Source organism: Nomascus leucogenys, chromosome 6 (assembly GCF_006542625.1).
Source record: "Nomascus leucogenys isolate Asia chromosome 6, Asia_NLE_v1, whole genome shotgun sequence".
In the NCBI taxonomy this organism is placed as follows: domain Eukaryota; kingdom Metazoa; phylum Chordata; class Mammalia; order Primates; family Hylobatidae; genus Nomascus; species Nomascus leucogenys.
In genome coordinates, this window is record NC_044386.1 from 77,300,729 (window position 1) to 77,313,427 (window position 12,699).

The following is a 12,699-nucleotide window of genomic DNA, read 5'->3' on the forward strand; positions in this document are numbered from 1 at the left end:
ATGCCTAAATATTTCATGGTGAATGAAGAAGAGTGACTATTTTCAAACTGGAATGCTTCTTCAGAAGAAACCCAAACAGGTGACTCCTCCATCTTTCTGATTCTTGGATCCTAAAGTATCTTCAGCAAATGAAGCCCAGTTTCACAACCAAAGAGGTGACTCCATCTGTCCTACAGACTTGCAGTGTGAAGCTTGCAATGGTCTCTCTGTATGTTAATTTCTCCATCTCTAGGATGGCCTCTGTGGTTCTAACTAACCTCAGAGTGGTATCATGAAGCCACTGAAATGATACCGGAAGAAAACAAGAGTGATTAATCTTCTAGGATGAAAAATCTATATTTTCTTCAAATTCTTCATTTTGCATAAAAACCTTTTTCAGAAAAGAATGTTTACATTGTATATATCTACACCTGATTTGACAATTCCAAACTACGCCCCAACCACCTACTTCTGAATGAGAAGAAAAAAAAAATCAGAAGCCTGCAATTGTGTAACATGCAAATCTTTTCTGGACCAGGGCCCATGACCGTGGTTTGGCAACACAACCGGCACATCTCTTTTCTCATCTCTTGAAAAAAACCAACAGAGAAAAAAGTACCTTGAGAATAAAGGTAATGATTAATCTGTCAGGCACAAAAAGGATCATTTTGGGGATTTCAGGTTCTAAGTCGCAGATACAAACAAATAGCAGCGAACAGGGAATGACAGTTCCACCAGAAGACGATTAAGCCACAGCCTCTAATCGGAACAGCATTTGTACAGAGACTCTCACCAGACATCTCCAGGAATCTGTGAGCCATTGTCAAAACGTCCATTTTCATGTGGTTGTGAAAGTGAGGACCACAACAGGTAGGTATTGGTGGAAACAGGAGTCCTCAGAGAAGCCCCAAGATGCAGCCTGAGGAAGCAGAAAAGGCGAAAAGCTTCAAGCAGAGACTGGTCTTGAAGAGTAGCTTAGCAAAAGAAACCCTCTCTGAGTTCTTGGGCACATTCATCATGATTGTAAGTATTTCCTGATTTCCTACATTCGGACCCAATAATGCCTCCCTAGCTGCCAGGCTGGTAGTGGAGAGTTTTGTTTGGTTTGTTTTCTTTAGTTAATTATCAGATTCATCTTTTCCAGGAAGCAACAAGTTTACTAGAGGCTGTTTGACTATTTAGTGGTTGTGATATTAAGTTTTCAATTACCCATTGCATTTATCCACAAAAGTTGATGGGAATGGAAGAAAGGGAGTGAGTGAAGTGCCCCTCTTTATTTCAGGTATTTACTTATACTCTAAAATGGCTTTGTGATTTAAAAGTCAGTCGTTAGTGTTTTCATTGATCAATTGATTTGTACCTTGCTTGCTTCCTCCAAGCATTGGGGTGACTCAGCCACCTGGAATAAGCATCAATAGTCAATAAATATGGTTGGCAAAAATATACATATGGATGGCAAGAAACATCTCAGTATGACAAGTGCTTGACAAGTATTGTGCTGTCAGATCACTTGATTTTTAAGAAATTAAAAATTGCACTAGGTAGAAATAGTGTACCAGGCAATAGTCCAGCTTTAGTCTTGTATCATTTTTGGTCTCTATTTAAATCAATCTCTAAATATCTTTGGAGATTTACAAAACAATTACAAGAACCTTCTAGATATAAAAGAGGGACGACTTCTAAGAACCTCTTGAGGATTGCCCAGAGATGTACTTAGCTATTAACAAGAGACTGGAAAGTTTACGTAAGTGGCCTGGGCTTTCATTTTGCTGCACGTTCTAGCATTCTCTGTATCCTGAAGTTTTACCTGGAGCCGGGTCATTTGTGAATAGAAATGTATTATCATGTGGTAACTATTGATTTCAACTGTTTTTTTTTTATCCTGCTTAAGGATTTCCTACTCCAGGTATAAATAATTCCATTTTCCTTAAAGAGAATAGCCCATAAACTCTGTGCATTAAAAGTTCTTTGCTTTGGGCAAATACATAATAATTTAGAAGAATAAGCTTGGAATGCATCAGCTAAGCCAAGATTGAGAAACAAATGTGAACTCAAAAAATTGAACTAGTGTAACGTGAAGAGAGAGTCATAAGTTTTCTGGTCTCTGAGAAACACATTAGACCAGATTTGCTAAAGTATTTTCAGGGAGTTATGGACAATTTCTTGCACTCCTCATCTTCCCTTGGCATTCATTCCTGGCTGCTCTGACCACACTCACTGTCATAATGTAGTAAGAGGAGTTAGAAGGAAAAGAGAGAAGATGAAAGTCAGTGATTCTTATGATTCCCAGTCACTGCTTACTGGAAAATCTTTCTTAGAGAGACTGAGACCCCTCTGTCGTGTTACTTGACAATCTGGCCCCAAAGAGGAAAGCAGTTGTCAATACAGAGTGATTACAGCCTCACAGTGACGAGTGGGTCAGAAAAGTGAAGCAAATTCAGTTACAATTCTTAGTGCTCTGCAGAAAACAGAGGAGGAAGTGAACTACACATCTTTTTTTTTTTTTTGCAACCAAAAAGTTTAAAACCCTCTTTATTTCTTAAGAAGAACCTGTTTCATAATCCCATGCTTTCTGTGTTGAAAGTGAAATTTGCTTTCAGCAGTTCACTGTTCAACTGGCCTTGTGTCTTCTCCACTACGCAAGGTAGGGGCTAAATAAAGAACATCTTGATATTGTCTGTTGAAAAATTAAACCTAGTGTCTTCTGGATAAAGCCAGTCATTTCCTGAAATATTTAATTTCCATTTATACCATACATTTATTTTCTAAAGTGAACCCTAATAAAATCTGCAACCTTGATTATCATCTTCAGTTTTGTTGGAGCTTGTGGGGATGTATAAACAAAAAGTTCCTGCACAATTTTTTTAAACCAAGAAATCTACATGGTTTTGCTCAAAGTTTATCCAAAGTAATTTTCTGCTTTATTAGAGAATGTGCATTTTGCCTTGTATTTTCTAGTAAAAAGCTTTGTACATTGATAAGGCAAAGGGAAGGGGAACATTGAAAAGATGGCAGAGGACATAAAGGACTCAGTCTTTCAAATACGTGAGACTGTTTTTTTTCCCCCAGCCTTGGAAGTCTGGTGCTATTTTTTTTCCCTCCTTTCAAAAACTGCTCTTATTGGGAGCATCTCAAACTAATCCACACCATGGTATAAATTAGGGGTCCCCAACACATAGGCCACGGACTGGTACAGGTGGTCCCTGGTGCTAAAAGGTTGGGAACAGTTGGTGTAAAGGACTGATAAGGCCTACTGGTAGCATTAAGAGAAAAGAAGGTCCATGAAAAATTCTTTGTAAACTACAACTAAAACCAACAACAATTAAGTCATAAGCCAAAAAGCTAGCTCTAATTTGGCCTTTTAGTCATTGGGATAGGTAGGCCTTTCACCTTTACTAGTGTGGGGGAAAATTTGCAATGCAAAATGCTGATCTCTTCCTTGGGCTGAACTTCACAGAATCTCTAGTCATGTCTAGTCATTTCTCACAGGGACTATGCTCATTCCTACTACTCTATATATTCTCCTCTCTCTTCAAACTTTTCAGAATTCTTTGATACAGAGCTCATATTCTTGAAGATGCTGAAGTGAACAACCCAGCAAGCAGCCGTATTTCCTCCTGAGGTGGAAGGACAGCATTCCAGGGCTGGACTTTTGAGTAGATAACATACTGTGTAGTCGGACAGATCCTAAATTCTTTTCTCACCCTGTCAAGCTTTCACATTAGAGGTCTAACTTTTGCCATCTCTTAGAATGGAAAAAAATGCAAGTACTTCTGCTAAAAGTAGTACCCTTGATCTTTACCTTCAGGGCCCTGAAGGAAATAGAAAGAAACTATCCTGGAACACAGACTATGGAGGAAATAGGGGAGTGGGCAGTATGGGAAGGAGGAAGGAAGGATGGGGATGGTTGATTGTATGTGAGAAATTTCAGACACTGCAGTGTTCCCTTCTTCCTGCTCCTACCTTCCGCCAGGACTGGGTGAGAAAGCGTCCCTCCTTGCTGGGGTCACAGAGTTTGTCACTCCATTTTGAGAGGATTCTCAATCAGATATGCTGATTATAGACCCTCTAGGGCTTTAAAATTATTATTACAAAGTTTGTTCAGATCTTGAAGTAGGTCTATTCTATCTTAGGGAGCTTTTGAGACAAAAGAATCTATGGTCAGGATTTAGAGTGAAATCAGAAAGTTTATAAGCCAAATTAAAGGAAACATCCACTTTGCAGGGCAGAATCCAGGACAATTTTGGTCTAGTACATTATTTGGAATGCCCAGGTACTGGCAGGAGAGCTCTGAGATAAGGTGGGCAGATATCACTGGCCCTTTTTATTGGTGGAGAAGCTGAGCTCAGGCTGATGTAATCATGCATCCCAGGAATCAGCCCAGAGCCCAGTTGCCCTGCCCTGGGCACACACTCGCCCTTGGACTTCCTCTGTGCTCTTCCCTTGAGCAGCACAGAGTGTGCGCTTGTCCAAATTCTCATTTCTGTTTATATGTTTCCTGAAGACAGAGAATGGAGAGCAATCAACTGCATTTTGCCAGAGGGAGAGACAAGTGTAACATAATTAAGAGACTTATCAGCCCTTGAATGAAAGAGCTGGGCTTGATATCTTGACTCCAGTCATTCCCTAATACTATCATTTGATGAGAATTAACTCCTTTCATGTGAAAGCCCAAGAGAACTTGACAAATTTTGCAGCTTAAAATACATTAGCAGTGTCAAAAGATGATTTTACAGAACAGACGTGATCATGGTGGGGATATTTTATAGAAGATCTTCTAGCAGGGTCTTGGGATCTCTTCACCACCTACAAACACATTCCAACCTCAGGTAACACCAGGGTTCTGAGGTGGCTCAGCGATGTCTTCAGCTCTGATACACACACTGACCATGCATTGCACTGTGTTTTTCCTCTAGTATTTCTGTTTTCTAGCTTTTCCTCAAGACCACTCTTTTGGTTCAGAGCAAAGGACCTATAGGAAAGTGGGCCTCAAGAGACCCCATAACTTCTCTGTCTTGCTTTCTGGCTCAACAGCCACCTGTTATTCTGTTTCCTCCATGCTTGGTTCTTCTAGCTTGCTATTTTACAAAACCATCCATCTCTCCAAGTCTAGGGTGCCCAGGACTGAGGGTCACACAGAGCTAGAGCTGTCAGTTGGCCAACAGATGCTAGATCAGAAGCCCCTGCTGTCAGCAGTGCCCTGGATTCTGTCTGTGGGTGATTTGTCTGTCCAAGTCATGCAGGTATCCACCATCCTCGGGCCGTCACTCAGAAGCTTTGGAATAAGATGGTCTCTGTTGCCTGACCCTTGCATCACTCAGTTGAGAGAACAGTCACCCACAGTCTTGCAGAATTTTATCAAAAGCTCTTTCCACCACAGCAGAACATCAGAGGATGTCTACCATCAGTTTTACCTGCCCCTTGTTATTATGATTTATGTTCAATGCTCAGTCCTTCAAGGATGGGTACTTCTGTACTTGGGAGTTCTGTCCCTTTAAGAATGTCTGAGGTTCTAAATCTGAACGTGCAGAAGTGCTAAACACTGGGGATTCTCCTTAGATCCTTGCCTTGAAGCAAGAGTTTAAAGACTCGAGGCTCTCTCCTGTCAAACACGATGACAAGGACAAGAGAGGGCAAAGGAGGTTAACACTAAGCATACTCTATACCCCAGACACTTTGATCCTTAAACTAAATCTAATGAGGTAAAGATATTGCTCTCATTTTATAGATGAGGAAATTAGAACTTAGTATGGTTAAGTGACTTGACCACAAGCAAGTGTGTGGTGGAGCTGAGATTAGAATCAAATCTCTCCAGTTTCTCTTAACCACGCTACAGTTAACATTCTAATATATGCTTTTGAAGTTTTACTACAGTTGCCTATAAGAATATATATTATAGTTTTATATGTTTAAAAATTTACATATATAGCTTCATAGCTTATACACCTTCTCCAATTTGAGACTTTTCTGCAGAGACACTTTCTGAAATTTATTAATTTGGGAACATGTATGGCTGGTTTATGTACCCACCGCCCTCTCAATATTGATTACAATTACCAAGACTGCTACATTGAACATCTTGGTACATGTCTCCTTGTACACATGTTCAAGAGTTTCTCTGGAGTATATACCTAGAAGAGGACCTGGTGGTCCTAGGGTATGTGCATCCTCAACTTTATGTGTATTATAAAATTGCTCTCCAAAGTGGTTTCAAAGTTGTACTTCCAGTAGCGACATGAGTTCCCATTTACCCCATACTCAACCATCCTTGATATCATCCAACTTTTATATTTTGCTAATTTGACAGATAGAAAAATGGAATTTCACGAGTAATTGTACTCAATTCCAGTGCAGTGATTATCTTTTCATATATTTACTAAATGTTTAGGTGCCTGTTTTGTAAATTGCCTGATTACAGCCTCTGCACATTTCTCTTTGGGATACTTTACTTTTTCTTAATTGTTATAGGATATTTGTATTTATTTAAAATCCATACATTGAGGTATTTTGTGTTTTCTTATTGAGGTTTAATATTTTGCTTTTCATATTTGTGTCTTTAAATAATTAGAATTTATTTGGTGTATGATGTGGGAGCGGGGTCTATTATCTATGTCTGGAAGGATAGACAATTGTCCCAAGACCAGTTTTGACTGTCTATCTTTTCTCCACTGATTGTGATGACATTCCTATCATACACCTGTTCACATGCATATGTGGTTCTATGCCTAGACTATTCAGTGCCATTGATCTGTTTGTCCAAACTTGCACTACCTCATATACCATTTTTTGTTGTTGAGAACATTGTTTGCCGCTGTTGTTGTCTTTCTACTTTTATTACCAAGGTTATATTAGACTCATGAAATGAATCAAAATTTTCCCTTTTTTTTTCTATTTTCTGGAGCACTTTGTGTAAAATGGGGGTTGTCTATTTCTTGAAGATTACTCAGCATGCGCACGAAAAAAGAGAGGGATGGACAGATGACAAGAAAAAATTTCTTTAAAAGTTACAGGTCTGGCCAGGTGCGGTGGCTCATGCCTGTAATCCCAGCACTTTGGGAGGCCGAGGTGGGCAGATCAAGAGGTCAGGAGTTCCAGACCAGCCTGGTCAATATGGTGAAACGCCATCTTTACTAAAAATACAAAAATTAGCTGGGCATGATGGCATGCACCTGTAGTCCCAGCTACTCAGGAAGCTGAGGCAGGAGAATCGCTTCAACCCAGAAGGCAGAGGTTGCAGTGAGCTGAGATTGCACCACTGCACTCTGGCCTGGGTGACAAAGCGAGACGCCATCTCAAAAAAAAAAAAAAAAAAAAAAAAAAAGATATAAGAAAAAAACTCTACTACACCTGAGGTGACATCCTCTTTTCAATTTTGAAAAAGAAGTTGGTTTTCCATTTCAGTAATTTCTGCTTTGATCTTCCTTATGTCCTCCTATTGAGTTGATCAGCTTTCTTTATTCTTGCCTTTTCTCCTCTGTGTGCCTTTTCTATTAAAGTATTTACCCTTAGGCTGGGCCCAATGGCTCATGCCTGTAATCCCAGCACTTTGGGAGGCCAAGGCAAGTGGATCACCTAAGGTCAGGAGTTCAAGACCAGCCTGGCCAATATAGTGAAACCTAGTCTCTACTAAAAACACAAAAATTAGCCAGGCATGGTGGTGTGCACCTGTAATCCCAGCTACTCAGGAGGCTGAGGCAGGAGAATTGCTTGAACCTAGGAGGCGGAGATTGTGCCAAAGCACTCCAGCCTGGGCAACAAAATGAGACTTTGTGTCCAAAAAAAAAAAAATTACCCATATATATGTATCTAGATACGTATATATATATACGTATCTAGATACATATACGTATATATATGTATACGTATATATATATTTTAAGTTAAAGTAAATCAATTTTTCTTCTGAACAACACAAAAACTTAAAAAAATCCTAATTCCAATCAACCACTCCATCTTACATGTCATTGTTGTCTAATATTTAAATTTTTCCCTCATTATTATTGTTATTACTGGTGTTTTAAAATAAATACTTATTTTTGTTTGCTTATTTAAAAATGCATTCCTATCATTTACTGGTTTATTTGCTAATCATTACTGCATACACCCACTACTTTCTCTTGGGTTCTATCTCCTTCTTCTTGCAGATCTTCCTTTAGAAAATTTTTCAGGAAGGGTGTGTGACAGATGAACTTTCTCAGTCTTTGAATGTGTCTATTTCATGCTCAAGTGAATGATAAATTAGCTGATACATTTTAGGTTGATAATTATTTTTGCTTGGCATTTTTCAGGTGTCTCTGTCATTTTTCCAATGTCTCTGTTATTGCTGTTGACAAGCCTGTTGGTCTCATTTTTGTCCTTAATAATCTGAATTTATCTGGTAACTAATAAGAGTTTCACTTTGTTTTTTTATTTTGAAATTTCACTGTAATGTGCCTAGAGGTGAATTTATTTCTAGTTCTTAACTCATTTTTCATCTTCAGTTTAAAGGGTTATAATGTTTAGCGATTCTGGAAAATTTTCCTCTTTATTACCTTGCCTTTCCCCCAGTCTGTTTTCTCCTTTTAGAACTCCTACTATACTGGTATGCATGTTTGACCCTGTCATTTTTTTATGCCTCAACCATTTTTTTCATATTTCTTCTCTTATTGTCTTAATCCATGCTGAATTTTGTATAGTTGCTGTTTCAAATCTATCTTTCAGTTCACCAATTCCCTATTCGGTTCTATCTAATCTTCTGTTTAACACGTTCATTGAGTCTTTAGTTTCACTATGTTTTCATTTCTGTATGTTTTATTTGGTTCTTTTTTTTTTTTAGTTTCTTTTCTTGTGTGCTTATTTCTTTCATTTCCTTAACTCACCAAAGCCTGATATATTTATAGTATTTTAAACCTGTTCTGTCATCTCGAGTTTTGGGGGAGTGAATCATTCTGCCTGTTTTATCTACTGACTCTTATTCATAAAGAATCTTTTCCTTTAGTGTTTTATACATCTGTATTGTAAATTCTTCAGGGAGATTTATTTTTCCCTGTGGGAATTCCACGTGGCCTAAGGTGTGGATTTGTTCTTCCAGAGCAGGTTTGCATTTGCTTCTGCTGGGTTCTCCAGGTATATAGCCAGCCAGAAATGATTGCTGTGAAGTGGCAAACTAAAAAGAGAAGCCTGGGGGATGCAGGTGCCTGTTGAAGAGCACTCTCCCAAAAGAACAGCACTCTGTGCCCTTTCTCCCAAACTGGGATGTGTGACCGTGAATGACTAAGAGACCTCGTGCTTCCTACAAATGAGGCCAGCTCTTTTGACATCCTTAGACTTTGAGTCAGTAGCAGCTGAGGGAGAATTTTCCTACAGACTTCCCCCTATCAGCAATGAACGTGGAGGACCAGGCTTACCTGGGAAATCTCACAGTTTCAAGGCGCTTGGGAGAAAAGTCCGTTCTGGATCATTGATCTAAGGGCTGCAGACTCCTGGAGCCAAACTTGATTCTGCCAAACAGGATTCTGCTTCTGATTGTGAATTTTAATTTTATCCAGAAAACTCACTGTTTTCATTGACTTTCAAACGGGAAGTATTTTTTTTTCTACTTTCCAGAAGTGGGTTTGGTCAGTTTTTCTTTAGTGACAAAGCCCATTGCAACATGTTCTCATTACTTGACAAGAAAGGAAAACATACTAATGAGAGCAGAAGTTGGCCCTTCTTTACTCATCAGCCCTGTGAAAGTGACCTAACAACCCACAGATGGTTCAAATGGCTGAGGCAGTTCAGCCGTGAAGAAATTAGGTGCCCCTTATACCTCCAGCAGGCACCTACTTTCATGTCTGGGGCAGGATTGCTGAGTTCACTGAAACTTCTAAGCAAAGCAAATGGTTTAAGAGAAACTATGCCAGCAAAGTGTGCCTGCCCTGCCCCTTGCCCTTTTCTCCATCTTGGTAGCTTGGCTGGTCATGCTAAGATGTGAGCCTAGAACGGTCAGTCAAGATCATAAAAGACTTGAGGGCTTAGTCCCTCTCAGCGCACATGCCTTAGAGTCCTTCTGGAAATTCAAGCTTTCTTATGAGAGTACCTCCCGAAAACCCTATGCTTCTGTCAACAGGTGATTGGTTAAAGAAATGGGGGTGTATCTATGCCAGACTCCTATTTACCCATTAAATAGAAGGTTTACATGCTAATACAAAAATACTCTAAGCTATTCAAGTAGAAAAAGCAGGCAGAAATGGTATGTGTTAAATACCCTCACCTGTATAAACACACACACACACACACACACACACACACACATATACATGCACACACACAGAGGCACATGCACAGTTTTTGACAACATACCAGAAAGTATTGACATTAGTTACCTGTGGAGAATAATATTTAAAATCTGGGGTTGGAAGGAAACACATTTCTTATATTTTATGGTATACCCTTTTGAAATTTAAAAAATTGTACATATTCACATGTATTTTCTTCACCCCCTTTCACCCCACGAGAGTTCACCCAGTAGAGTATGTCTTTTCAAAGCATTTTTGTAGGGAGTTGCTCAAAATCTGTTCTGAAAAACACTAGTTCCAAAAGATGCAAATAAGAATTAAGTGGAAAAAAAATATGTGGTCCTTCCCAAATATGCTGGGGAAACATTGGGTGAAACCAAAATAAGCAGTTTTCTCAACTGCAGGAATTATCAGAGCCTTTAATGTTCTCTGTAAATCTCTAAGAGGGGAACAGAATGTAAAGCTGTCTTCAGCTCTACTTAACCACAAACCCCTTTTTTGAGGAGCATCTAACGGAACTAATGATCTGTGAAACATACTTTGAGATTTGCTGATCCTGGAAACACATCAGTCCTCAGAACTCCTCCATATGCAGAGATCTCCCAGGTTGAGAGTGACAAGAGGCGGCCTTGGCACTGTTGGGCCCTGTGGGTAGAGGGAGAACTGTCCTCAGCAACCCCCACTCACATACAGCCCAATCAGAGTCACAGTTATCCTAATACAAACACAACTTAATTAATAAATGCTTCATTCATTTCTTATTCTGGTCCTTGGGATGGTGATCAAGTTCCCATCCAGGTCAGCATTTGGGATGAGTTGAGGCATGTGAATGCCTGGTGAGGTCAGAAAAGGAGAGCATTGTTCTTTTCAGCCCAGTAGAGATAGTGGAGTTCAATCACCTCTCCCTTCTGAGCTCTGAGTTTGTTCTTGGTGCTTTTTTCTACCTGGAGAGCACTGAGGCTGGCCATGTTCCCATTCACCTGGCTCTCAAATTGCAGATTCCTCTCTTTTTATGAGCCTGCCCTAATATCACCTCTTTTCAAGTACAGCTGGTTCTTGGGTGATTGATCTCTTCCTGATATTCTCTCAGGCTACATGCCACCACATATTTTATTTTTAGCCAGAAGATCCAGGTTTCAGTCTTGGTTCTTTGTGACTATTTTTGTTATGACTGAGAAAGTTTTATTTTGCAATTGGAAAACTAACTGACAGGAAAGCTGTGCATAAATCTGCACTCTGTGCTAATAAAGGAAACAGGCTGACCCACAGAAGAAGCAGCAGTTGTCACAGGAGGAACACTGGGATGGGAATGAAAGAATCTGGCTCTAGATTCAGAAACTGTCACCTGTTAGCAATAGGTCTTGTATCAAGTCACTCAGACTTTCAGTTTGTAACTGGGGATGAAGTATTGGGAGGACTCACAGAGGTAAAGTGCGTGAGAGAGCCTCACCATGGCGCAAATGCCATGTGAATGTTTCCTCTTTCACCTATTGCTGGTCAAAATCGTGTGCAGTCAAACCTTGGCCCCAGCACTTACCACTTACGGGAATGTGAGAGCAATTCTTTTAACGTCTCTAAGCTTTGGTTTCCTAGTTTGTAAAATGGAGACAGGAAGAGGGCCTGACTCATAGGTCATTGTGAGGACTGATGGGCTAATGCATGCAAAGTGCTTAACTCACAAAATTCACTCAATATAGATTAGTTGTTATTGGTGTTATTGTTATCTTCATATGTTCAAAAGGCTATAGTCACATAAGCTGAATAGATGGGAATAAACAGGTGGAGTAGGATGGATGGGGGACTTCTCAAACACACACCTATAGCACAGGCTGGAGGGCCAAGGTTTGCAGAGAGTGCTGTGCTGACAGATTGCCATGGATTCTCTTTCCTCTCCGGTTACAAACTTATAGGAGCAGGGAAGCCTCTGGTAAGCCCTAACGTGACTCCCTTCTCAAGAATGGGGATTGTGTTTTTTTGAAACACTATGGCCACCACCTTAGACAAACTTTTGCCTATAGGCAGTCCTTCCTTTGATGGTAGCCACAGATTCTTTCTCCAGGAGCTAGGACTGCATCCCAGCCCAGGTGTGTTATCACCATGGTATCTGCAAGGCCAGGAAATCACTGGCACCAAAATCTTAATGGTTTCCTCTTCCCAGACCTTAAGACAGGAGTCAACAGCTCCAAAGCTAAGTGAGACAGAACAGGCAACACATATGAGTGATGTGGGCATGGTGGGGTTGCGGGAAAATGGATAACGTATGCCTTGTCTCAGAGGGGCATTTGCCATTCAGACCCACTCCACTGTGGCCTTACCCCATTCTTGCATCAGGAATTTCAATTACTTGAACTCACCACAGCCTGATGGAAGGTAGTCGCCATTGCAATTACCTGAGGCGTGTACTTCACCCTCCTACAAGTTTCAGAGTATTTCAAGGCCCCTTTTCCTATCTCCGATGGAATTT

At 40.1% G+C, this 12,699-nt stretch overlaps 1 protein-coding gene across 3 annotated transcripts in view; it reads left to right on the forward strand.

Moving 5' to 3' along the window:
• Positions 1-505: 505 nt before the first annotated feature.
• Positions 506-12,699, forward strand: part of AQP9 (aquaporin 9) — a 50,581-nt gene continuing 38,387 nt past the window's right edge. Inside the window, exon 1 of one of the 3 annotated variants that reach the window (XM_012507457.2) lies at positions 506-611. Coding sequence is in view for 2 of the 3 variants with exons in the window: in XM_003267035.3 (XP_003267083.1) it covers positions 892-1,002 (111 nt within the window). In the remaining variant the exon portion in view is untranslated. Of the gene's footprint in view, positions 1,003-12,699 lie in introns of all 3 variants that reach the window. The other 2 variants (XM_003267035.3, XM_030814480.1) reach the window with 2 other exon arrangements.